Source organism: Dromiciops gliroides, chromosome 1 (assembly GCF_019393635.1).
Source record: "Dromiciops gliroides isolate mDroGli1 chromosome 1, mDroGli1.pri, whole genome shotgun sequence".
Classification (NCBI taxonomy): Eukaryota; Metazoa; Chordata; class Mammalia; order Microbiotheria; family Microbiotheriidae; genus Dromiciops; species Dromiciops gliroides.
Genome location: NC_057861.1, coordinates 642,195,694 through 642,222,728, shown reverse-complemented (window position 1 = coordinate 642,222,728; position 27,035 = coordinate 642,195,694). Strand labels below are relative to the sequence as shown.

Below are 27,035 nucleotides of genomic sequence, written 5' to 3'. Positions count from 1 at the left end.
ACAGCCTAATGGGGAATGTGTATTGTCTGAATTTTATATCTTCTCCAATGCCCACAGTAGGCACTTGATAAATGTGATTTGAATGGATGAATGAATAAAAGAGTTCTCTCTATAAACCTCCAATTTTGAGGCAAAAATAAAAATCAGACTTTACTTTTCTTATTTCCTTCATTGGCTGAACTAATACAATACACAGAGGTTGAAGCTCATTGATTTAGACTGCGAAAGGGCCTTTTAATTATAGCCCCTCCTTTTGCAGATGAGGACCCTAAAGAGGCTGTGTCTTCCTCCCATAGGTTTTCCATACCTGATTTGAGATTTGAACCCAGGCCCCCCAACTTCAAAGATTACATCGCACTGTCTTTTGTCTGTTTCATTCACAGCTTCCCATTTCAGCAGGGTATCAAATGTTGGAGTTCTGGGGGGAGGGAATCCAGAATGTATTTTCTCCAGCAATTTTGGCAGATGGTGATGGAGTCCTCTGGGGGCAGCCTCTTCCTGAGTTCTGGCTTCAGGTGCTTGCTGACTCCTCAGCAGACCGGGCCTCCATCGTTTAGCCTTTCAGCTGCTTGGCTTTTTCATCTGTAAAGCAGAGATGGATATGCATGTCCTAGGGGCTGATGCTGATGAATTCTTTGGTCTTTGTAACATGCTCTGTTGATAAAACACAGTGGGGAGTGGGAGACTATCCTGATCTGCTTAATAGTCTCCTGAATATATTGAGCTTGCCATCTCATATTTTTCTCCACTTCTCTGTGCTTCCCACTGACTCTTTTTAAAGGCACAGTGTACAGACGGCATATTGCTTTGTAGTCCTAGAAACAGGACACCTAACCCTGTGCCCATTGCTTTGTAAGTATAGAAGCTTAGTATGCTCATCCTCTGCCTTGTTCAAAATAAGAATGATTGTGGAATGTACTTGAACTGGTGTTAAATTTTGACCAATGCAGTGAGAATTATCTTTGTCATAGCTTATCGGGGGCAGTTGCTTATTTCCAGGCCATTTTCTTCCTTACAGGGACAGGGGCTCTGGGTTTAAATCCCAACTTTTCTTCTTACTACCTAAAAGATCCTGGAAAGTCAATTTCTCTCTAAGAGTTTCCTCACCCACCAAAAGGAGATGGTTAGGCTAGATGGTGCAAAGTTGAGGACCTTAAATACCAGGATACATAATTTGAACATTATGCTGAAAGCAACTAGAAGTCTGTGATGAATTCTGTGCACAAAAAAGGTTATTTGGGTAGTTGTGTGAGGGATGAGAAGCTGCATCCCCTGGAGATATTAGAGAGAAGAAGACCTGATAGGAGACTATTATAGGAAGGGATGTTAGTGTCCTTGGCCCCTATCACAGTACTCTTTTAGGAGGAAGGAGGCAGCAGTGAGACGATCTTGGGTCCCTTCCCTTCTCTGGTCCTGACTATCTCATTGGTAATGATGAAAGTTGGACTAGCTGATCCCTAAAGATCCCTGTGACTCTAGATTCTATGATGCTATGGTGATCTTTCCAGTCTTAAATGGTTAGTCCCAGGTGGTTCGTTCCTCCTACTCAAGCTCTCTTGGCCAATGTGTACAAAGGCAGCTAGAAGGCTCAGTGGATAGAGTGCTAAGCCTAGAGTTAGGAAGACCCAAGTTCAAATCCAGCATCAGATACTCACTGGCTGTGTGACCCTGGGCAAGTCACAACCTCTGTTTGCCTTAATCCACTGGAGAAGGAAATGGCAAACCACTCTAGTATCTTTGCCAAGAAGATCCCCTGGATGGTATTGGTATGCTATGGTCCATGGGGTCATGAAGAGTTCTACATGACTGAATGACTGAACAACAACAAGCCAATGTCTGTGTTCTCTAGAAATATGCCAAAATGCATTAGGAAACTAGCAAGACTGAAAAAAAAAACCATTCTAGGAATGAATTCCCAATAACAAGGTGGTAATGTTTGCCACTTTAAAAAATTGGCACCTCTTTCCCTTCACATAGACCTAATCGTTGAACCATATAATTGAGCATCAACTATACAAAGGCATAGAGATTGAACATATGATTGTATTGATAGGGAACTCCCAGATGAGGAAACTCTTTCTACTAATGCAGGTCAGCACCTTCTCTTCAATGTTTAATCTTAGGGAGTTTCCTGGGGCATGTTAAGTGGTCAAGTGACTTGTCTTGGGTCATACAACCAATATGTGTAAGAGGTCAGTTTTGAACGAAGGTCCTCCTGGCCTCGAAGCCAGATTTTTAGCCACTATACCATGTTTCATCTGAACTATAAATTAATCAATGAATAAATATGTTTTTAGTGCCTACTGTGTGCCAGATGATGTACTAGGTACTGAAGGTATGGATGCAATTAAATAACATAATCCATATATAAATATATATATCACATATATGCAAGACATCTATCTTTTGCTATGACTCATTCTCAATCTCCATTGTTTGCCTTTCTATCTTCCACTTTGACACAAGCACATGCTCTTGCTTTTGTAATAACCCTAAGCCTACCTGATTGCAGAAATGTCAAATATTAACTAAAGAGGAGGGCCAGTATTGAAGAAATTTCAAGAAAGCTCATAAATTGATTCTACTTCTGACCACTCTCCCTAGCCTAGCCCTCCCCACCCCTTCACTGGTGGGGTAAGAGGGTACCATGATTAACCTTGACTTGCTATTGCTGATCAACCAATGTCTTTGAACACCTCTTTTGTGTACATGCAGGTGTTTACATCTAGGCTTCTTTTGGTGGGGTTGGGGTTTTTTTTGTGTGTGTGTGTGTGAGGCAATTGGGGTTAAGTGATTTGCCCAGGGTCACACAGCTAGTAAGTGTTAAGTGTCTAAGGCCGGATTTGAACTCAGGTACTCCTGACTCCAGGGCCGGTGCTCTATCCATTGCGCCATCTAGCTGCCCCTGGGGTTGGTTTTTTTTAAGAAGGGAGGAGTTCTCTGTGATGTTTCCATCTGCATCCAGTGATTATTTTCTCTGATCTTTCTCCCTGACAGGTGGGACTCTGCCGTCCAGGAGACTATGGCTCCGATGTCTCACATTTAAACCTTCACAAGACGTTCTGCATTCCCCATGGTGGCGGTGGGCCTGGGATGGGGCCCATTGGTGTGTGAGTTCCTAGGCATGGCTCTGGGACCCCAGTGGAGGGATACAATATGACAGATAGCTGACTTGGTGTTCTTCCTCTCTGGGGATTTGTTACATCCTTTTCTCTTCCTTCACCCTATCTGGTTTTCAGACTGATGATAGGAAAGCAGAAATGAGATGAAATGGAGCAGGGAGGAAAGAGATCTAGAGCTGGTGTCAGAGGATCTGAGTTTGAATTCTAACTTGCTTTACTCTTTATGTGATCTTGGATAAGTCCTTTCCTCTCTCTAACCCCTAAAGCTTTTAATTCTATGAACCTAAAGGCAGTTCAGCTGCTATAACCTGTGACTAATCATGAAGGCAACAGAACATTGAAAGTCCTATTTTCTTCCAAAAAACCCAAACAGAAATGTTAACTTTTGCCTTTGCATCAGTGCCTCTAAACCATTAAATTTACCTTTATAGAAAAAGGTCATTTGCTAATGATGAGCACTTAGGATAGTCCAGTAATGTGGACAACAGTTTTCTAGAAATTAGCATGTGTCAACAGAACGCATAGTTTTGTTTTTTGTAATTTTTGGAGACAGGGCAACTAGGCAGTGCAATGGTTAGAATGTTGAGTCTGGAGTCAGGAAGACTTGAGTTCAAATCCAGCTTCAGGTACTTACTAGCTATGTGACCCTTGGCAAATCATTTAGCCCTGTTTGCCTCAATTTTCTCATCTGTAAAATGAGCTGGAGAAGGAAATGACAAACCACTCAAGTATTTTTGCCAAGAAGATCCCAAGTGGGGTCACTAAGAGTCAGACACAACTGAAAAGTGACTAAACAATTTTTTTTGACAGAGGGTTTTAGTTCAAGCTATAGGTCCTTAGGTAAAAGTTGAAATTCTAAAGAAATGGTCTCTAGTAGAAGAAGAGATGATTCAGAGGCAAAATAATAAAGATGCTGAGCTTGCCAAGCAGGTCAAGAACTTGGATGGGCTGTTATGAATCATAATTGGCATTTAGATAATAGGATTATTATATTACATATATTTATTGATGAAGAGAATCTTAGATATTATCCAAGCCAACCTTCTCATTTTGCAGACTAATCAATGAACAAGTATTTGTTAAGTGTTTAACCGAATCCTAAAGAGGTAAAGTGATTTCCTGAAGGCCACACAGGTAGTATCCCATCCAATTACAGACAAAGTCCTCTCAGTTAAATCTCTGAACATCTCTTAGATGAGATATCTCTTTATTCCTACTGTCACCACTCCAGTACAAGTGTTCATGATTACTTACTTGCATTACTTCAATAGTAAAGTCTTCCCACTTCCACTCCCTTCCTTCCTTGATACTATTAGAATATTCTTTCTCATATTTAAATCTAATCATGTTAATCCTACTTTAAATTCTTCTGTGGCTCCCTGATGTCTACTAAGTAAAACGAGTCCTTCTGTGCTTGGCATTCAAGGCCTTCTACAACCTGTTATTACACTAGCTTCTAGTCTTATCTTATATTATGTTCTCCATGTATCCTATGCTTCAGTCAAATTAGAGTACACCCAAGTTCTCCTGACCACCCCAACACATCTTGTGTTTTCCTGTTTCTTTACTTTTATTCATGATGTTCCTTATGCCTGGAATACCCTCTTTGACTTCAAAACTCAACCCAAATGACACCTCTTTCATAAAGCCTTCGAAGCTACCCTTGTAGGTAAAGAACCTCCCTCCTTAGACCTCATTTAGTGCTTTGTTTAGCAACCCTCCAATGCATATTTTCAATATTCTGTATTATAATTATGTTTGTATCTTTTGTGCCCCTATTATAAGCTATATGAGTTTAAGGGCTGTGTCTTATTGACCTTTTGCCCCTCTCCCCTCACTAAGCTCAATAAGTGTTTGATGATAGGGGCAGCTAATGGATAGAACTGGCTGTAGAATCAGGAGAACCTCAGTTCAAATCTGCTCTCAGATACTCGCTGATTGTATGACCCTGGATGAGTCACTTAACCTCGATTGCCCCTCTCCCCCACTAAAAAAAAAGTGCTTGACAAATGTCTGTTGAATGAATGAATGAATGGGAGTAGCAGAGTCAGGATTGGAATCTAGGTCTTTTAAATATCATGTCCAGTTCTCTGCCCACAGTAGCCTGATGTCAGTATGAGTAGATGGATTTAATTTCAAATCTTAATATCTGTAGCATTTTTTTTCTTTTTAAAAAAGGATGCCTCAGGGGCAGCTAGGTGGTGCAGTGGATAAAGCACCAGTCCTGGATTCAGGAGGACCTGAGTTCAAATTTGACCTCAGATACTTGACACTTACTAGCTATGTGACCCTAGGAAACTCATTTCACCTTGTTTGCCTCAGTTTCCTCATCTCTAAAGTGAGAGGAAGAAGGAAATGACAAACCAATTTAGTATCTTTGTCACGAAAACCCCAGATGGGGTCATGAAGAGTCAGACACAACCAAACAACAATAAAAATCCTAAGATCATTGAGCCCAACTCTCCTATCCCTACATGGGGGGGGGGGTGAGATCATGTAAATACACTCGTTTAGCTAAAATTAAGTCAGCTAGGGACAAAAAAGATGAACCATCTCCTATCCATTTGGGTGGGAGCTCATGCAAGATTTCCAAGTTTGCAGACTGGGAAAAGAGTATGGTGATGGCAGAAGGATTGCTCAGGGTTGTTTCTTGTCAGGATTTCATTTGGCAAAGGAAAGACAATTGAATTTGGGATGAAAGTTTGCCTCAGTTTCCTCAACTTTAAAATGGGGATAATAACAGGATTGTTGTGAAGATCAAATTAGATGATATTTGTATTGCAATTAGCATGGATCTTGGCACATAGTTGGTGCTTAATAAATGCTTATTTCTTTTCTTCCTTCTTCCTTAAGTTCATTGTGGCATAGATTTTGAGTTAGAAGGGACTTTAGGGGTCATTTAATCCAATCCCCTCATTTTATAGATAAGGAAACTGGGGCCGAGGGAATTTAAGTGACTGGACCAAGAACACATAGTAAGTAGTGGAGTTGAGATTCAAACCCAGATCCTCTGACTCCATAATGGGGAAAAGTGGTCACCTCTTCGCTGCACTTTGTGGAATGGCCAGTGGTCAGTGGCCAGTGGAATGCACACATGAGTCTGTCCACAAGACAGCTAATGTACCCCTGCTCAGGTGGGGGTGGGGCCTTGATGAGTAGTCATGTGACTACTGTTGTAGAGCTGGCAGGGAAAGTGTTCTCTAATGTCTCTGACTTCCAGTGCTGGTGACTCCTTTTTGCTTTTTCCCAGAGAGTAAAAGCCTGGACCTAATTTGGCTGCAAGGTAGTACAGTAGATTAACTACTGGGCCTGGAGTCAGGCAGACCTCAGACCAGCCACTTAACCTTTGCCTGCCTCAGTTTCCTCAACTGTAAAATGGGAATAATGACACTTCCAAAGATTTTTCAGAGGATCAAATGAGAAAATATTCATAAAGCATTTAACATATTGCTTGGCACATAGTAGGCACTATATAGATGCTAGCTGTTAGTATTAATAATTATTGATCTGAGAGGCAGTATAGTGAAATTGTTAGAGGACTGGACTCTGAAGTCAGAAAGACCCGGGTTCAAATCCTAACAATGACAGTTAGTTGTCTGATCCTGGACAAGTGATCCTGATCAAGGGCCTCTAAAGTCTCTCCCCAGCTTCAAATGTACAGATCCTATGATCTCATGATCTCTTTCCACATAAAGAAACTGCTGTATTTCTTCATGCATTTTTCAAGTCATGGAGTTGACTTTTTTTTTTGGTCTAGGAAGAAGCATCTTGCTCCTTTTCTACCAAACCATCCAGTCATCTCAATAAAGCTGGATAAAGATGGGCACCCTTTGGGTACTGTCAGTGCTGCTCCCTGGGGCTCCAGTGCCATTTTGCCAATTTCTTGGGCATATATTAAGGTAAGGAAGTTGATCATATGTCAGCAGTGTGTGTGTTTGTGTTTGTGTGTGTGTGTGTGTGTGTATGTGTGTAGAGAGATGGTGGGATATGTGTTGAGGACCTGTGGGCAGGAGGGCCATGAAAAAGCCCTTGTCTCTTGGTTTGTAAATGAGGAAATTGTCTGTTCTATGTAATCTAATCTAACAAACACATATTAAGTGTTCTCAGGCTAATGGTAGCATGCCCAGTGCACAAGGACCTGTGACAGCAAGGCAAGTACAAAAGACAGGTCTAGAAAAATGGCGTGAAAGCAATTGCAGACTGGATTGGGCAAGAGAAAAATGGGAGATGGAGGTGTAGGAGATAGTACAATTGTAGATTTAGAGCTGAAAGTCCAGAGGTCATCTAGTCCAACCCTCTTATTTCACAGGTGTGGAACTGAGGCTTAGGTCAAGGTCATACGGATAATAAGTGGCAGGGCCAAGATTCAAACCCAGGTCTTTTGACCCACAATCCAGAACTCTTTTTAATGTACTATGTGGTGGGTGAAAGGGAATCTAATGACAAGGCTAATTAATAACCAGGGACCTCTGAAGCTTGATTGTAAAAGACCTGGAATGCCAGAAACAGGAGTTCCTTGGAGAAACTATAACCAGATATGGACCATGTTGTTGACAGGTGGATCTCTAACCACTGATGGTTAAAGAAATCTTTCCAGAGATGGTACAATGATGCTTCATCATCACGCATGCCCTTTAGGCCCATTACTGTACAGTTCTCCATGTGTGCTCTCTATATTGGGCAGAGAATCATGAGTATTGTAAAGTCAAATATATACCTCTAGGCTTGTAGTTGGGGTACAGACCTATACCCATTGGGCGAGGTTAAGCTACACTGTGTCACCCATTTGCCATTTTAAAGTACCACCAACACTTATGGATGCTGGACTACATTGCCTCTGGGATCATTTAAGCCCAGCTCTAAATCTATAATTTGTGAACCTCTCAAAACCCAGAAATCTCATGTAGGTAACTTTGCTCCTCACAGGGACCTTGTTTTAGACCATGGGCTCTTGACCATTTTAGTGCCTTAGTTCCCTTGGGCAGTCTTATGAAGCCCAAGGACCCCTTCCCAGAATCATGTTTGTAAATGCCTAAAATAAAATATACAGGATTACAAAAGAAACCAATTCTATCAAATACATTTATCCAAGTATTTATTCCCCAGCCCCCACAAATTCATGGACCACGAGTTAAGAATCAGTCTTAAATGATAAAGACAAGACTGTGAAGTGTTGCAGAAATTTCTGTACTGATTCTTTTGCCGAATGCATATTCCCTTTGTATCTCCAGAGATGGGGAGCTGCAATCCCTTGAATAATTAGACTTTGCCTAGAAACTCTGCCTTTCTTATCTGAAAATAAAAATGAAAGAGCTTATTGGAACTGGGTATTTCTTTAAAAAAAATTCAATTTGTAACTCCCATCATGTTCTCTTTTTTCTGTGTTGCCTCACTAACTGACTAGTTAATGCAGCTTTCCCAGGAATAGATGATGAATAAATAACTTCTTGTTACTCAGTAAGGGCTTTTCCCACAATAATCCTGTGAGATAGGTAGCATACAAATTATTACCCTCCTCCCCCCATTTTACAGATTAAAAGACTGACTTGTTCTAGCTCAGATGGATTGTCAGCAAATGTCAGAGCCCTAGAACTCGAACCCAGGACTTCTGCCTCTTCAATTTAGTGCTCCTTCTCTTACCCTGTGTTGCCTCTAGTGCGGTCCTTTCATTTGAAACAAATAATTGACTCTGGTCTCTGAAAACCATCCAAGTTATTCCCCAGTTTTAGAGGCATTAACTTGTAGCTTTAGCATCTACTATTCCCCCATCTACCCACTCCTTTTTAGTGGGGCAATGAGAGTTAACTGACTTGCCCAGGGTCACACAGCTAGTAAGTGTCAAGTGTTTGAGGTCGGATTTGAACTCAGGTCCTCCTGAATCCAGGGCTGGTGCTTTCTCCACTATGCCACCTAGCTGCCCCTACCCACTCCTTTTTTATTTTTTATTTATTTTTTATTTTTAGTGAGGCAGTTGGGGTTAAGTGACTTGCCCAGGGTCACACAGCTAGTAAGTGTTAAGTGTCTGAAGCCGGATTTGAACTCAGGTACTCCTGACTCCAGGGCCGGTGCTCTATCCACTGTGCCACCTAGCTGCCCCCCACTCCTTTTTAAAAGGGTTTTTTTTTTTGGTGTTTTTTATGATTTCTACTTCCTGATAATCTCCATTTATCTACCTTCTCCTCAAAAAAGTGGCTTGCTATACTTCCTCCAGGAGGCAGGGGAGGGAAGCAGAAAAGAAGGGACTGAAGGGATATGATGTTGTCTGGTTTAGCCCTTCTTCCCATCTCTTATACCTAGAGTCCATGACATTGATTCTCTTTCTTTCTTTCTTTCTTTCTTTCTTTCTTTCTTTCTTTCTTTCTTTCTTTCTTTCTTTCTTTCTTTCTTTCTTTCTTTCTTTCTTTCTCTCTTTCTTTCTTTCTCTCTCTCTCTCTCTCTCTCTCTCTCTCTTTCTTTCTTTCTCTCTTTCTTTCTTTCTCTCTTTCTTTCTTTCTCTCTTTCTTTCTTTCTCTCTCTCTTTCTTTCTCTCTCTCTTTCTTTCTTTCTTTCTTTCTTTCTTTCTTTCTTTCTTTCTTTCTTTCTTTCTGTCTTTCTGTCTTTCTTTCTTTCTTTCTTGTGGGAAATGAGGGTTAAGTGACTTGCCCAGGGTCACACAGCTAGTAAGTGTCAAGTGTCTGAGGTCGGATTTAAATTCAGGTCCTCCTGAATCCAGGGCTGGTGCTTTATCCACTGTGCCACCTAGCCACTCCCTGCATGAGTTTCTTTTAAAAATATTTGAATAACTGTACTTTAATATAATTGGTTTACATTGTAATCCTATGTATTTTATTTTGCATTATATTTGTTTTATTTTAAAAGCATCACTTTTATTTTATTTTGCATTTAAAAGGATTCTAAGAAGGGGTCCATAGGCATCATTAGACCATCCAAAGGAGTATATGGTTACAAAAAAGGTCAAGAACCCTTGTTTTACATGAGCGCCCACTCCATGAGCGCTCTTTTCCTGAAAACCTAGGAGAAGGTGGGAGAGGTGCCCAATGGCACTGCCCATATAAACTGCCATCATCTAACCCCAGATGATCTGATATGCAAGGCAGGAATAATAACCTTGGGTAGCACTGGGCAATGCTACAAACAATAAGCTCTAGGAGTTAGTTCAGAGGTTGTTAAGATTTGGTAGATCGGGGAAGAAATGGGAATATGCATATATCCTTGGTTGTGACAATTAGAATTTGTATTTTTCCAATTGTAGTAGAATAAATAATCAATTATCTACACTAGTAGAGGGGTCCATCAGTATGGTTAATATGAGTAGTTCATGACCCCTAATGCTTATCACTGGAGCCATATTGAAGCCTTTCAAGCCAGGGATCAAGTACCACCTTCTACCTGAAGTCACGTCAATGAGTATCGAGTAAGAACCTACTATGTTCCAGGCATGTGTTGGACAAAATCTTTTCATATCTTCCCAATTGCTAGTGCCCTCCCTCTCTAATACATCATAGTTATTGCCTTGATATCTATTCTGTATCTACTGATATATGTACATGCCATCTTCCTCAATAAGATATAAACTTCTTTAGAGTAGGGATTGTTTCATTCTTTGACTTTGTGTCCCCAATGCTTAGCACCAAGCCTCGCACACTTAATAAATATCAGTTAATTGATCGGAAGGACCTTCTGAAGTTTATATTCCATTAGTGTGTTATGAAGTTAACTCCATACTTTTTTTTTTTTTTTAGTGAGGCAATTGGGGTTAAGTGACTTGCCCAGGGTCACACAGCTAGTGAGTGTTAAGTGTCTGAGGCCGGATTTGAACTCAGGTACTCCTGATTCCAGGGCCGGTGCTCTATCCACTGCGCCACCTAGCTGCCCCAACTCCATACTTTTTTGAGAGGACAATATATAGGATGGGCAATATGGTGTAGTAGGTATTAAGCTGGCTGATGACATATATGAGATAATATTTGTAATGCACCTTGCAAACTTTAAAGTGCTCTGTCAGTGGGGGCTGCTGTTATGGTTATTGTAAGAGTATGGCCTGAATAGGGGTGGTTCTTTTTGTGGGGTGGGAGGGTGGGGAGGAATATGCTTGAGTCCTTTTGGTTTATTGGTCAGTTAGGGAAAACTGACACGTTGGATGTACTGTGACCATTTTGCTTCTGTTGCAGATGATGGGAGGCAGGGGCCTCAGGCATGCCACTGAGATTGCAATACTAAACGCTAACTATATGGCCAAGAGATTGGAAAAGCACTATAAAGTCCTCTTTAGAGGTGCAAAAGGTGAGTGTCCATCACACCAGATGGGTAAGCATTGTGATCTGTTAGGAGCCCTGCCCTAGATATGTTGGGTCGTTGGACGCGATCATGAGGTCAGCCAATGCAAAGGAAAGTGCCCATCTTTATTTATCAGCACAATTCTGACGTGCAGCAGATACTCATGGAATTCATCAGGAGGGACCCAAAGCAGTTCATGGATCTTAAGGTTAAAAGGTGTCTTTAAAGATCATATGGTCCAACCTTTTCATTTTATAAATAAGGAAACTGAGGCCCAGAGAAGTGACTTGTCTAAGGTAATATAGGTAGTAAATTTTAGAGTTTGGAGTAATAGAATTATAGATTTTGAACTGGAAATGATCTTCATTTACAGAAAAGGAAACTGAAGGCTAGAGAGGTAGATAGGTAGGTAGGTAGGTAGGTAAGTTAGGTAAAGCATTTAAAGAACAGCTAGGTTGTATAGTAGAGTGCTAGGTCAGGAAGTCCAAGTTCAAATCCAGCTTCAGACAGTTACTAGCTGTGTGTCTGGGCAAGTCACTTAACCTCTGTTTGCCTCAAATTTCTCATCTGTAAAATGGAGATAATAATAGCACCTACTTCCTAGGGTTGTGAAATAATTATAAAGCATTTATCACAGTGCATGGTCCACATCTAAATGTTAGTTATTACAATTATTATTTATTAACTGCTTATTATATGCCAGGTACTGTGATAAATGCTGACATTACAAATAAAAACAAACAAACAAAAAGACAGTACCTACTCTCAAGGAGTTTACATTCAAATAGGGAAAGACAACACATACAAGAGAAGCTGCTAAGAATGTGGAGGAGAGGGGGCGGCTAGGTGGTGCAGTGGATAAAGCACCGGCCCTGGATTCAGGAGGACCTGAGTTCAAATCTGGCCTCAGACACTTGACACTTACTAGCTGTGTGACCCTGGGCAAGTCACTTAACCCCCATTGCCCCGCAAAAAACAAAAAAAAAACCCAAAAAAACCCCCAAAAACAAACAAACAAAAGAATGTGGAGGAGAGGGGGAAGCTAGGTGGCGCAGTGGATAGAACACTGGCCCTGGAGTCAGGAGTACCTTAGTTCAAATCCGGCCTCAGACACTTGACACTTACTAGCTGTGTGACCCTGGGCAAGTCACTTAACCCCCATTGCCCCACAAAAAACAAAAAAACAAAAAGCAAACAAGAAAAAGAATGTGGAGGAGAGTAAGGAGCAGAGCCAGGAGTAAAGTGACTACAGCCTGGGCTCCTCATGAAATGGTGCTCTGGGCTAGGGACCCATCACTCAGGAGAGCAGGCTAGGGACAGAGGCATCTCTAGGGTGGGAAGGAAGGTTACTGGTGAAAGGGTAAGTGCTTATTTATGTCTGAGGTAGGATCTAAACCCAGACATTCCTAATTGCAGGCCCAGTGTCCAATCCACTACCTACAACAAGCTCTCCCATTGGTCATCTGAGTCCAAATCTTGTGTGCTCCCATTAATCAGTACTGTCTCCCTCTCCCATCAAGTAGGGCAGAGGAATGGCATGACCAGATCCCTGCATGAGAAAGATTACTGTGGCAGAGGCATAAAAGATGGATTGGAGAGGTTGCCAAGGAGAAATGAGACCAATCAGAAGGCGATTGCAGTAGTCCAAGTAGGTTGTAATTAGGACCGCATCTGTGGCAGTTGAGAGAAGGGAACAGATGTGAGAGATGTTTCAGAGGAAGAATAAATAAGACTTGGTGACTCAGGGAGGGATGCAGAAGAATAAAATCACCTTAAGGTTTTTAACCTAGGAGACCATGATGTTTCTCTACTTCACAGTCAGTGGGAGAGGCAGGTCTAGGCAGAAAGGTGAGTTCAGCTTTGAGTTTGAAATATTGCTGCAACATACTGAAGATGGCTGAAATACAGGTATTGTGCTCAGGAAAGAGGTCAGGGCTGGAGACATATTTGGGTATCACCTACATAGACACCAAAGCCAACAATGAATGAAAAAGCATTTATTAAACCCTTATAATGTGCCAAGCACTGTGCTAAGTTTGGGGCATACAGATACAAAAAAAAAAAGTAAAGATTATCTCTGCTTTAAAGGAAACTACATTCTAATGGGGAAGATAACACAGAAAGGGGAAATGGTGGCCAAGGAGGGGCACTTTGGACTGGAAAGTTACAGGGTTGGTGAGGGGGGCGGGTAGGGGAGTAGATTGACACATTCCATCCAGGAACAATGGCAGAGTTGATTTGAGGTTGGCTTGTGTTTCTAGAACTGGGGGGTGGGGAAGCAGGGAAGGAAAGAAGGAAGGGTATTGAGGGGGTGCTATGAAGTTATAAAGATAAGAGTGAGGAGTGAAGTGAAGCATGTCTGGGGCTTTTCCTGAAGTAATAGTCCAGGAGAGAGAGTTACCATGGGAATAAAGGATATTGCCAAAGGAGAGAGATCACAGGACCAAGGGCAGAAGCTGAGGGAACACCCACCTTAAGGGTCAGGAAGAGAATGAGGAACCAGGAAAAGAGACACAAGAAGATCAATTAGAATGGTAGGGGGAGAACTAAGAGACTACCATATCTTAGAAGCCAGATGGAGAGAAAGTATCCCTTAGGAGGGGGTTGTTAATAGTGAAGTACTGCAAAGAGGTCAAGGAGAAGGAATGAAATAAAGGCCACTGGGATTTGGAGCGTTCACCTTTCTACTGGACTTGAAAGCTTACAAAGTGTTTTTCTCAGAATCATCTTTGTTTTAACAGACTCAAACTCAGATAAGTTAAGATGACCTGCCCACAGTTCCATAGGTGGGAATACAAATTTATGTTAATGACTGGGGTTACAAAGGCATAAATGAAATGGTGCCTGCCCTCAAGGAGCTTATAGTCTGTGGGAATTTGGGAATGGAACAACATGTACACAGACGAGTAAATTTTAAAAGATACAAAGTAATTTTAGGGCGAGGGGTGGGGAAGCACTCTCAGATGTAGGATCTGACGTTTGAGCTGAGCCTTGAAAGAAGCTAGGGATTCTAATGAGTCATTTGATCAACAAGCATTTAGTAAGGTCCTGTGCACCAGGCTATGTGGTAGACTCTGAAAATGCAAAGACAAAAATGAATATTACTTTAGCAGTGGTGGAGAGGACAGATGGCAGAAGGGAGAGGTCAGAGTCAGGGCGATCAATTAGTAGGCTTTTGTAACATTTGAGGTGCTGAGGGCCTGAAGGGGGACAGGACTTAGACCAGGTCACTTGACTTTGAGTCCTGTTTGTTCCCTTCATATTAGTCCATGGCAGCTACCATCATTGGTCATCTTTTATTGAATAGCTCCAGTGAATGGTGGGGCTAGAAGCCTGATTGAAAGGAAGGATTGAGAAGAGAGTAAATTAGAGGAGAAAGCAGAAGCCTTAGAAGTTTGGTAAGGAGTTTGGCAGGGAAAGCGAACCAAGAGAAGAGATGGTAGCAAGGATAGAAAGATCAAGAGAAAGTTTGTTGTTGTTGTTTCCCCCCAGATTGAGCTGACCAAAGCTTTTTTGTAGGCAGATGGGAAGTTGTTGGATAGGAGAGAGCCTGAAGATTCATGAAAAAGAGGGAATGATTGCTGGAACAAGGACTCAGAAGAATCGGGAAACAGTGGGGTCAATGGCATAGCTTAAAGGTTAAGGCTTAGTGAAAAGAAAGGATACCCGGGTAACGATTGGAATGATGCCACCTGCTGGAGACTTACTGTAGAAAAGCTCCGCCATGAGGTGAAGGTCTCTGAGGGCCAGACCACGCGTCTTTTCTTTGGCATCAGGAAGTGATGTTTGCTTGTGGGAGGAAGAAGGGGGAAGCCTGGTGCTCTTGACTCTCGCTCTTTCCTGTGGACTCTGGTGGAGAGCGGAGCTAGAAATGTGCTCTCCCTTTTAACAGATAGATGAATGTAGGCCTTTCTCTCTCTCTCTACCAAATTCTTATTCTCCTTAATAAATGCTTAAAAGTCTAACTCTTGCTAAAGCTTAGAATTTATTGGTTTTAGCCCTTAACACCCGGGAGAGAAGATTTGATTCTTTTGCTCTCCTCAATCCTCTGGTGATGCTGAGAAGTTTTGAGGGATGGAGGAAGGAAATTGGATGGCCTCGGTATGAGGCAAAATAACCTGTTATAATAACTGTAGGTGTTGCTATGGTTGGAGGCTTGAGCAGAGAGGACAATGTCAGAGGGGCAAGGGAGAAGGGCTTTCCAATGGGGAAAACAGGGCAAATTAACTATTTGATTAATGAGTGTTTGATTAATTGGTATACTTCTCCCCCGGACCTGCAGGGCAGGGAAGGGGTGAGTTGGCAGCATTTTATACCAGTCTAGAATAATTAATAGTATTTTTAATATGGAACATATGGATTAGTGATTACAGATTTCATTGCTCAACCCTAAAGTTCAAGAAACTAAAAATCTCTTGTTTGGTCTGATTAGTATGCTTATTAATTAAACCATTTAAGCCCCAACAGTTTATATAATGGAAAAATATAACCACATGGTTACCCCAAGGGCAAAAAAAGTTTTTAATAAATATATTGTTTTTGGCAAATATTTTATCAGAAAAACCAATTTCAAAATGCATAGTAAAATGTTACATAAAGGACTTAGTTTTTGTTAGGAACTTGGTAGCTTTCTTAATTTTAATCACATTTATTTATTACTAAGAATATTATTCTTCATCATGGACAGTTATGCAGCAGTTAGTAACATTTTAATGAAATCCTGGCTGGACTTTTGTGAACTGACACGGCTATTTTTGAAATTCTCAATCAGGTATGCTGCTGGTCAGTCAGTAAATAAGCATTTACTAAGTGCTTTTTTGTTGTTGTTCAGTCATTTTCAGTCGTGTCTGACTCTTCATGACCCCATTTGGTGTTTTCTTGGCAAAGATACTGGAATGGTTTGCCATTTTCTTCTCCAGCTCATTTTATAGATGAGGACACTGAGGTAAATGGGGTTTAGAGACCTGCCTAGGATTACAGAACTAGTAAGTGTCTGAGGCCAGACTTGAACTCAGGAAGATGAGTCTTCCTGACTCCAGGCCTGGCACTCTATCCACTGTACCATCTAGCTGCTCTTACTAAGTGCTTACTCTATGCCTTTGATCAGGTGAATCAGTTTACTCATGTTAGGGAATGCAGGTCCACCATGCTTTCAATAAGACTTGGTATGAGTAACAAAAATAGAATCTTACAGAGATGGTGTTTGAAAGAGGAACGAGAAGAGGCTGGATACAGCAAGTGAAAGGAAGTGTCTTAAAAACTTCCTTTGGCTATCTATAAAGCAAACAGTTTTAAAATAACAAACCCAACTTTCTGTGAATCCTAACTGCCTTTTCCATCTGTGTTTCCAGTTGGTGAGAGTGGAAAGGGTGAGTTTTGTTTGGGTTCCACAGTTTTACATATTGTTGAATTTCTTAATTTGTGCCCATCCTAACAAAAATAGCCTCTGGGCCTCTGGACAAAAATCAAGGAAAGACAAGCAGCCAGGCCCCATTCCCGTCATGTGACAGCTTTGATGCTTTCCTTAGGCAGGCCAAACTGAATGGACTAAAAATTCCCATTCGTTAAACACTTTTTACCTTTCTCCCCTGATAAACAACAGACTAAAGGCTCTTTACATACAGCAGCTGAAGACGCAGGTAGTGAGTTGCTGTAGATCAGGGTTCTTAACCTTCCTGTGTCCTGGACCCCTTGGGCAGTCTGGTGAAGCCTACAGACCTTTACTCAGTATGATTTTAAATGGATAAAATAAAACACAAAGGATTGTAAAGAGAACTGATTGCATTGAAACAACTATCAAAATATATTTTTAAAAGTTCTTTTTAAAATAGATCTTCATAGAGGGGCAGCTAGGTGGCATAGTGGATAATGCACTAGCCCTGGATTCAAGAGGACCTGAGTTCAAGTCTGAACTCAGACACTTGACACTTACTAGCTGTGTGACCCTGGGCAAGTCACTTAACCCTCATTGCCCTGCAAAATAAAAAAAAATAAACTAGATCTTCAGAGAAGGATCAGGACTGGGTCCTTAGCCACTGAAATCAAAAGGATTCGAATCGAATCGCAAGAACACTTCCATACCTCTCCTTTAAAGCTCTGTTAGGACCCACAGGACTGAGTAGCTGATATGGGAGTAATAAATTCTATTTTGCCAGAGGACCACAAGTTCACAGGATCATAGGATTTTGAGCTGAAAGAAGCCTTAGAGATCATCATGTCAAACCCTGACATTTTACTGATGGGGAAACTGAGGCCCAGAGAGGTAAAATTACTTGCCTAAGGTCACATGGCAAAAATTACAACCCAGGTTCTCTGACTCAAAACCAGTGTTCTTTCCACTGTAGCATGTTGAGGGGGGGTTATTTGGTGCCCTCTTGGCATTTTTCTCATGTGGCAAGGGGAAGACCCTTTGGGTCTTAGTCCTTAGAAGATGATTATGGCAAGGAGACCTAGTTTGAAGTCTACCTAATTGATTTTGTGCTTTCTGATCCTTCCTCCAGTGCTGAGCCCAGTCTCTGGCACACCAGTAGATCAGTGCTTATTGACTGATTGCCTCCATCATCCCATATACATGCTCATAAGTTCCTTGGTTTTAACTTAGAGAAAGAACATTTGGCCATCAGCTCAGGTCATGGCTTCTTAAGATGGTTCTTTGATTGAACAGCATCCCAATCCAAATGAAATTCCACCCAACCCCAGTCAATGAGCATTCTGCTTTGGGTTGTCTTGACTGGACAGACCAGACCACATGTCAGAATGTAATACCAACCTTTTCCTCTTGTTTCTACCCCCATAGCATCTTTCCCATCCATCTCCTGCTCTCCAGTCAGGCCCTCATCACCTTGCACCTGGACCACTGCAACTCGCTTCCCAGGGATGGGGAGAGTGATAGGAAGCTTCACTCTGTCCCCACTCTGATCCATCCTCCATGTAACTGCCAAAATGATTTTCCTAAAGCCCAAGTCTGACCATGTCTTCCCGCAGTGGCTCCTTATTACCTTTAGAATCAAATATAATTTGATTCAACATGAGGCCCTTTCTTCTGATCTCCTGGGGCTGGTTTCTCAGGAATAGGGCGAATGATGGGACAATGCAGATTCCTGGACACTTAACATGCCCTCCTCCTATAATACCCTGCTCTGTAGCTGTTTATGCCTTACTTCCTAAATTCACCTTGTATCTATCTTGGATATACCTATGTATCTGCATGTCTTCCCTTGGCTAGGCTCGAGCCTCTGGAAGGAAGGAACAAGCATCTTGCCCAGTGCTTAGGAGCACTTTTGATCTTAGCACATGGGAGGTGCTTAATAAATGCTTGTTGAGGGGCAGCTGGGCGGCGCAGTGGATAAAGCACTGGCCCTGGATTCAGGAGGACCTGAGTTCAAATCTGGCCTCAGACACTTGACACTTACTAGCTGCGTGACCCTGGGCAAGTCACTTAACCCCCACTGCCCTGAAAACAAACAAACAAAAAATGCTTGTTGATTATTCACATAATACTTTAATATTTGCAAAGTGCTTTACAAGTATCATATCATTTTATCAGCACTACAACCCTAGGTTTTGTTGTTTAGTCATTTTAGTCGTGTTTGACTCTTCAAGACCCCATTTGGGATTTTCTTGGCAAAGATACTGGAGTGGTTTGGCTATTTCCTTCTCCAGCTCATTTTACAGATGAGGAAACTGAGGCCAACAGGGTTAAGTGACTTGCCCAGGGTTACACAGCTAATTAGCATTTGAGTTCTGACTTGAACTCAGGAAGATGTCTTCCTAATATCAGCCCTGGCACTCTATCTACTGTACCACCCAGATGCCCAACAATCCTAGGAGATGGGTATCATTCCCATTTTACAGATGGCTGAGGAAGGTGAAGTGACCTTCCCAGGCTCACAGAACCAGTAAGTTTCTAATGCAGGATTTGAACTTAGGTCTTCCTGGCTTTAGGTCCCTCCTTGCTGTATCCACTTGCTGCCTCAATTATTGTTCATTTTAAAAAGGGATCTCTAGGTAGGGGACACCAAAAGGCCACCCGATTTTTGTTTTCCTTTCTTTTCATAGTCTATGGAGAAAGAAGAGACAGAAGCTGTCATTCTGTAGTAACTGGAATGTGAAGACTTCAGAATGTGGGTTTCTGAAAGTCACATCTGAGTCTCATTTGGAAGATTCCATTCTTTCCAAACTCCTTGGCTCTGGGGCTGGGCTCTGAGCACAGAGGAAGATGGACATGAGCAGAGCTGGGTCGGGTTCAGCTCTTGAAGGACTTTGGTTAGAAGAACGGGTCCTTGGCCAGCCTGCTGGGACAAGTCCTTGCTCTCCTTGAATATTGAAGTGAGGGCAATTTTCACAGGTCAAGAGATGCAGTCTTGCTGCTTGGGGCACAGGAAGGAACCCGCACAGGCTTGGAGAAGTGGTGGACATGGAGGTTGGCTTCCCATGGTCGGGGAGAATGATGGGAGGCTTTGGATTCTTGGACACTGAACGTTCCATGGAAATCCAGAGTGCTTAACTGAAATGCTTTTTATTTTCTCATTGTGTATTTCTATTTCCCCCTCCTATTCCTTACTGCCCTTTTGGCATTAGATTATTTTAGGACTGTCTGAAGATCAGTCTGGGTTCTGGTTTCACAAGACGACAGCCTGATTTAATAACTCAAAAAATTAGTTGTAGTTTGTAGTTATTTCTAAGTGCTTAAAAAGAAGCAGTCGCATTTTGTAGGATTCTTCCTGTAGACCGTTTGAATAAGGCACTGCTCCCTTTTAACCTTTCATCAGGATCATAGATCTACAGTTGAAAGAGCCATCAGAAGTCTTCTAGCCAAATCCTCTCACTTTACAAAGGAACCAGGACTGGAGAAGCCCAAAGTTACCTAGGTAGTGAATGGCAAAACCGAGATTTGAACACAGAGCTGCCTTCTTTTTTCTACTAATGGATTCCAGAAGAAGGACTGCTTTAGATCAGTATTTTCAAGGATCTTCTGATGGCTGGAGGTCAAAGTCATAGGCTGCTATCCTCCTCTAAAGACTGAGAAGACCTGTGTATTCTGTTTTATCAGTGAGTAGAGCCAAAGGTAGGCAATGCCAGCTAACACAGATATGTTCTAGCCTCACGGATAGTGTTTGCCTGGGAAGCTCTATTGGTTTTGCTGAGGCACTTTTTGGGAGCCTTTAAAATTTTATTTTTTATTTTAAAAATGGCTGTACTCGTACTTAAATAGCTTACATCTAAATGCAATAATGCTAGCCCACTACCACTTGACTGTGCCCCTGTATTTCCATGAATGGTGATGGGTTTGTGTTTGATCAGTCTGTACTGAAACCAGGAGCTCCCAGCTGTGCGTTAATGATGCAATCAGTGGCCAAGAACTTGAGCAAAGCCAATTAACCTCCATCAGGACTAAGTCTGTGGGTTTGGCCTCATCAACACCACTTTCTACTTCATTGTTTCCCAAGAGAGAAAGCTAGGTAGCACAGTGGATAGAGCACTGGGCCTACAGTCAGTAAGAAGTGACTCAGCTGTGTGACCGTGGGCAAGCCCGTTAATCTCTGCATCAGTTTCCCTAATTGTAAAATGGAGATAATAATGGCACCTGCCTCCCAGAGTTATTGTGAGGATCAATCTAGGTGATGTTTGTAAAGTGCTTAGCACAGCGCGGGCACAAGTAGGCACTTTAAAAATGCTTGTTCCCTTTCCTTCCCCAACCCCCCTAGCATGTAGTTAGGATGTGCCCTCTGGGAGGTCATATGTTGTAGCAGAAAGACCAACTAGAGTTGGGAGTTAGAAGATGTGGGTTCAAATCTTAGCTTCTCTCTTTACAACGTGGGACCTTGGGAAGTCACTTTTGAGGAAATTGAGTCCCATTGTGGTTGAGACATGACCAGGCCAATGAATAAGGAAGAATGATTAGAAGTAGATTAAAGGATAGATCAATGGGAGGAAGACCTGTTAGGTCTTCACCTAAACCATCACCGACTTTCAAGTCAGAGGACTTGGATATGAATCCTGTGTGACTATGGGTAATTCACTTCCCTTTTCTCATCCTAAATTTCCTGCTATTCATAAATAAGAGTGTTGGACTTGGTGATATCCAGGGTGCCTTCTAGCTCGAAATTCTATCCTTCCATGGCTGCTGCATTTCCATATTGGTGGCTTTGGATAGTGACACCTTATTTCTAAGTTGGCAGGACTGAAACCCTGAACTCGAAAGGGCCTTTAAGGAATCCTATTAGTTAATGACTGTACAGGTGCGCACACATGTTATAGAACCATCATCTGTAGGCAACAAGTTTTGTCTACAAGTGCCTGGAGCAAAATGAATCTTATCAGCAGAAACTTTTTATGGTGGGTATTGGGCTTCATCAGTTCAGATAAAGCGGGTGCTGCTTTCTAGTGTGTCCCATGTTGCTGATGAAGATTTCTTCAAGAGAACATGGTTTCTCCTTCACCCCTTCTTGATACCCCTTAAATTCTAATGCTTTCCCTTTTATTATCATACATAGTAGGTGCTTAATAAATGCATGTTGACTGACAAACCTAGAGCTCAATTGGTAAAGTTCTGTTTTAGCAAAAATATTTGCTCTGTCAAATTAAGGCCACTGGTTGTTTATTTTCATGAGACAATTTTGGAATGACCCATGTTCCTCAACAGGTTATGTGGCTCATGAATTTATTTTGGACACAAGACCCTTCAAAAAATCTGCAAATATTGAAGCTGTGGATGTTGCCAAGAGGCTTCAAGATTATGGTGAGTAGCTTTCCAACATGGCCACTGCTCTTTAAATCTAGTTTTTATTATTTCAAATAAGTATGAAGTAAGATATGATGTTTAATTTGCACCAGGACAGGATCCATCCTAGGGAACCATTTTGGGTTGTTTTATAGTGCTTTAAGGGTTGTTAATTTGGTTGTCACAAGAATCTAGGGGAGTACATGCTATTCTTTTTTGTTTTGTTTTGTTTTTTGGGGGGGGTTGCAGGCAATGGGGGTTAAGTGACTTGCCCAGGGTCACACAGTTAGTAAGTGTCAAATGTCTGAGGCCAGATTTGAACTCAGGTACTCCTGAATCCAGGGCTGGTGCTTTAACCACTGCGCCATCTAGCTGCCCCTAGTACATACTACTCTTATTCCCATTTATAGATAGGGAAACTTAGGCTCAGAGAGGTTTAAATGAGTTTTTTAATGTCACAAAGCTAGTAAGTATGTGAGGTGGGTTTTGAACTTGTTTCCTTGAACTCAAATCCCATGGTTTTTACACTCCATCACATTGTTTCCCTAACAGTATCATTTCTAGTATGAATCAAAAAAGCTCAGGCCAAGTTGGTAGCAGAGTACCATAAGAGATAGCAGGTACATAAACAATAAATAGATAGATAAGATAGATGATAGATAAAGAAACACACACATTATATATATATATATATATATATATATATGGCTAATAGCCATTTCCCAATAGATTAGTGGTCAAAGGATATGAACAAGCATTTCTCAAAACAACTGCAGAATATTCATAAGCACGTGAAAGAATGCTCCAAATCACTAATAAGAGAAATCTAAATCAAATAAACCTTCAGATTTCTCCTCATACTCTACAAATTGTCAGAGATGACAAAAAGGGCAATAGTCTATGTTGGAGTAGTTGTGGAATGATAGGCACACAAATACATTGTTGATGGAGCTGTGAAATGGTACAACCATTTTAGAAAGCAATTTGGAAATATGTAAGTAAATGGTTAAAATGTCCTTAGACTCTATTAGTGGGCTTATACTCCAAGGAAGCCATCACTAAGAAGAAAGTCCTTATATAAACCAAAATTTTTATAGCAGTGCTTTTGGGGATAGTAAAGACTTGGAAACAAAGTAGATACCTATTGATTGGGGAATGGGAAAACAAATTATGGCATATTAATATAATGGGATATTACTATACTCTAAGAAATGATGAATGTGATGCATATGGAGAAACATGTAAAGTTATACATGAACGGATACAGAATGAAGTAAATGGTGCCAAGGCAACAATATATACGATAACTACAATGCAAGTGGAAAGAAACACTATGCACAAAAATCACAAGTGACTAACTAAATTATAAAACTCAAGCCTGACTGGAAAGAAGAGATGAGAGGACACTTCCTACCCGCCCCTTCATGAGATGGGAGGTTCACAGGTGTGACACATTGTACCTGTTTTCTGCTTTTTTCTACATATTGCTCAGTTGTGTTAATTATTTTTTAAAAAATATTCTTTAAAGAATATGCTTTGTAGGGGCAGCTAGGTGGTGCAGTGGATAAAGCACTGGCCCTGGATTCAGGAGGACCTGAGTTCAAATCCGGCCTCAGACACTTGACACTTACTAGCTGTGTGACCCTGGGCAAGTCACTTAACCTCAACTGCCTAACTGAAAACAAAAACAAAACAAACAAACAAAAAGAATATGCTTTGTGATATGGAATGGCTCTTTGGGAAGGGGATGGGGAGAGATATCAGGGATAACTATGATGATTGTACAAATCAGGACATATCAAAATCTTATTTTTTTAAAAATTAAAGTAACTGGTAATCTTTCTGCTTCAGGCTTGTTGTGAGATCTATAAATGGTGCCTGATCTGGTGCTTCCCTTGATCTATGTTCTCATCTGAGTGGCTGTTTCCTCCTCCCAACTTCCTCACCTTTCTTTTCTTTTTTCTTTTTTTGGTGGGACAATGGGGGTTAAGTGACTTGCCCAGGGTCACACAGCTAGTAAGTGTCAAGTGTCTGAGGCCGGATTTGAACTCAGGTCCTCCTGAATCCAGGGCCAGTGATTTATCCACTGCACCACCTAGCTGCCCCCTGCCTTCCTCACCTTTCAACACATCATAGCCCCTCCATGCCTCCGGATGTCATGCTTTTGCCAGTTGCTATGGAAGAAAAAAGCAGTATTTAGTGTCCCACCTGGCACCTTCTTAGACTCCTTCTAAACTTACCTAGGTTAGTCCTTAGATGACAGGAATCCACTCTATCACCTGATGCCTTCTCCCCATCTTTCCCCATTGGTTGGATATGCCAGGGTTTATGTTTGCTCCACTGGCACCCTTGAGAGCCCAGGATCATCTTAACACCATGTCATGGTACGGCATTTACAGAGGGTCTAGAGGAAAAAGCGTGGGCAGCTATTATTATTCTCATCCTTCAAAAGAGAGGGAAACTTAAAGGGGAAATGCATCTCTAATCAATTGGATGAAAATCTTGTTCCTAGCCAGACACCGACTAATTAAAGTAAACAATGCGGGATCCTTTGGGCATGTTCGACTAAGTCTTAGCTTCTTCTGGCATGTCAGGTAGACTACCTTTTGTTTACAGGGAGTAGACAAAGCAGAGATGTTTGTATATAAGTGGAGGAAAGATAGACAACATGTAGGAGAGAGGAATGTGGTATCACTTTAGTGTCCATTATGGAAGATGCTTATGTAAGTCTGTTTTGATTAGCAGTGCTCTGCTAATGGATTTCACCTGAGGGTGAAGGTGATGTGTTGTGGGGTTTTGGGTTTTTTTTGTGGATTCTGAAATGGATTTTTTTTGGGGTGGCAGTTGGTGTCTTTTTGGTTTTTTTGGTGAGGCAATTGGGGTTAAGTGACTTGCCCAGGGTCACACAAGCTAGTAGTATTTGTTTGTTTGTTTTTTTGAAGAGGACAACTGGACATGTCCCAGGATGTTTTTTTAAGGCAATTGGGGTTGACTTGCCTAAGGTCACACAGCTAGTAAATGTCTGAGGTAAAATTTGAACTCAGATCCTTCTGACTCCAGGGCCAGTGCTTTATGCACTGCATCACCTAGCTGATAGTTGGTGTCTTTTTTTTACATTAAGTGGGTTTTTAGTTCACCACAGAAGTTGAGACTTAGCTCATTAAAGCTGGAAGGGACTTCAAAAATCCTTAACTTTTAAGATTTTGCAATGAAAAAAAGAAAGATTTCACAGATGAGCAAACAGGCCCAAAGAAATGAAATCATTTGCTTAGATTCTCATGAGTGATGTTAAAATTCATTTGATTTTCATTGGACATTTCTTTAAAAATTGAAAATTGAATTTTTTTTTGAACTTGAAAATGTGTTTTCTTTGATGATAGTCTGCTTCCCCCCCCCCCCCCAATGACATTTCACTTATTAGAAAGAGTTAATGAGGGAGAACCATTGATGGATGTTAATTATTTCAGTATAATTTAGAAAATGTAAATTTAACCATTGCCATTATGTCACGATGTGTACAGATCTAAAAATTCTGGAATACCAATAAAGGTGAGTCCTAATCCCTCCCAACCCATGCCTACTACTTGAGGTCAATGAGTGACAGGAATTGATTCCTATATTAAGTGAATAATCCTTAGGCACCCAACCATTAACCTTAACCATGCTGAGATATTCTCTGGTTTCTCTTATTTTTGCAGAGTTCAATAAAATGCATTCTTGCTCTCGAAAATGTTTTTGTTGAGATTGTGTAAGTTTTTCCCTTTCCCCTTCATCCCTTCTTTTTTTGCTTTGTTTTTTTGCAGGGCAATGAGGGTTAAGTGACTTGCCCAGGGCACACAGCTAGTAAGTGTTAAGTGTCTGAGGCTGGATCTAAACTCAGGTCCTCCTGACTCCAAGGCCGGTGCTCTATCCACTGTGCCACCTAGCTGCCCCCCTTCATCCCTTCTTAACTAATATTTTCCACTCTGACACTGTATTGACATATTCTACTTTCAAATATTTCTGGGAACTGTAACCAGTTTTGGGAGAGCGGTTCTGCACATTTGGCTGTTGGCATAGAAGAGGAATAGAGTTGTAATATCCTGGAGCGTCTGAAATGGAAACTGTGCTATAGATGAGAGTCCAACTCCCTTGTTAAACTGATATACTTGAGATGTTGGTTCCCTTGCTTCTATTCCTAGGATTCCATGCTCCCACCATGTCATGGCCAGTGGCTGGGACACTTATGATTGAGCCCACAGAGTCTGAAGATAAGGCTGAGCTGGACAGATTTTGTGATGCTATGATCAGCATCCGGCAAGAAATTGCTGACATAGAAGAAGGTCGAATGGACACGAGGGTTAACCCACTGAAGGTAAGTTAGTACCACATCACACTGTCAAGAAGGTAGCATGTTGGGGGCAGCTAGGTGGTGCAGTGGATAGAGCACCGGCCCTGGATTCAGGAGGACCTGAGTTCAATTCGGCCTCAGACACTTAACACTTACTAGCTGTGTGACCCTGGGCAAGTCACTTAACCCCAATTGCCCAGCAAAAAAAAAAAAAAGGTAGCATGTTATAGTGGATAGAACATTGGACTTGAAGTCAGGTGACCTTGACTTGAGTCCTGCCTTAGATATCAGTTCTATGATTGGGAGTGAGGTAGGTATTATGAGCCTTATTTGATAAATGAAAAAAAATTGGAAAGGTGATGCAACTTGTCCAAGGTCACCCATGTAGGAGGAGTCATAGAATCATATATAAAAAGGTGGAAGGGACCTTTGGGGTCATCTAGTCTAACTCTTGCCTTTTCGAAATGAGGAAACGGAGGCCAGAAGAGGGGAAGGGACTTGCTCAAGGTCATGCAGATACCGAGTGCAAAGTCAGAATTCAAACTCGTGGGTCTTTTGACTTCAGATCCAATGCTCTGCTCCC

The 27,035-nt window shown here is 41.6% G+C and overlaps 1 protein-coding gene across 2 annotated transcripts in view; it reads left to right on the top strand.

Moving 5' to 3' along the window:
- GLDC (glycine decarboxylase) overlaps window positions 1-27,035 on the top strand; it is a 125,248-nt gene that overhangs the window by 93,260 nt on the left and 4,953 nt on the right. For both annotated transcript variants that reach the window (XM_043974717.1, XM_043974721.1), the window contains 5 exons: window positions 2,998-3,110; window positions 6,880-7,021; window positions 11,294-11,405; window positions 22,045-22,140; window positions 26,304-26,476. In XM_043974717.1, coding sequence (XP_043830652.1) covers window positions 2,998-3,110; window positions 6,880-7,021; window positions 11,294-11,405; window positions 22,045-22,140; window positions 26,304-26,476 — 636 coding nt within the window. The remainder of the gene's footprint in view (window positions 1-2,997; window positions 3,111-6,879; window positions 7,022-11,293; window positions 11,406-22,044; window positions 22,141-26,303; window positions 26,477-27,035) is intronic.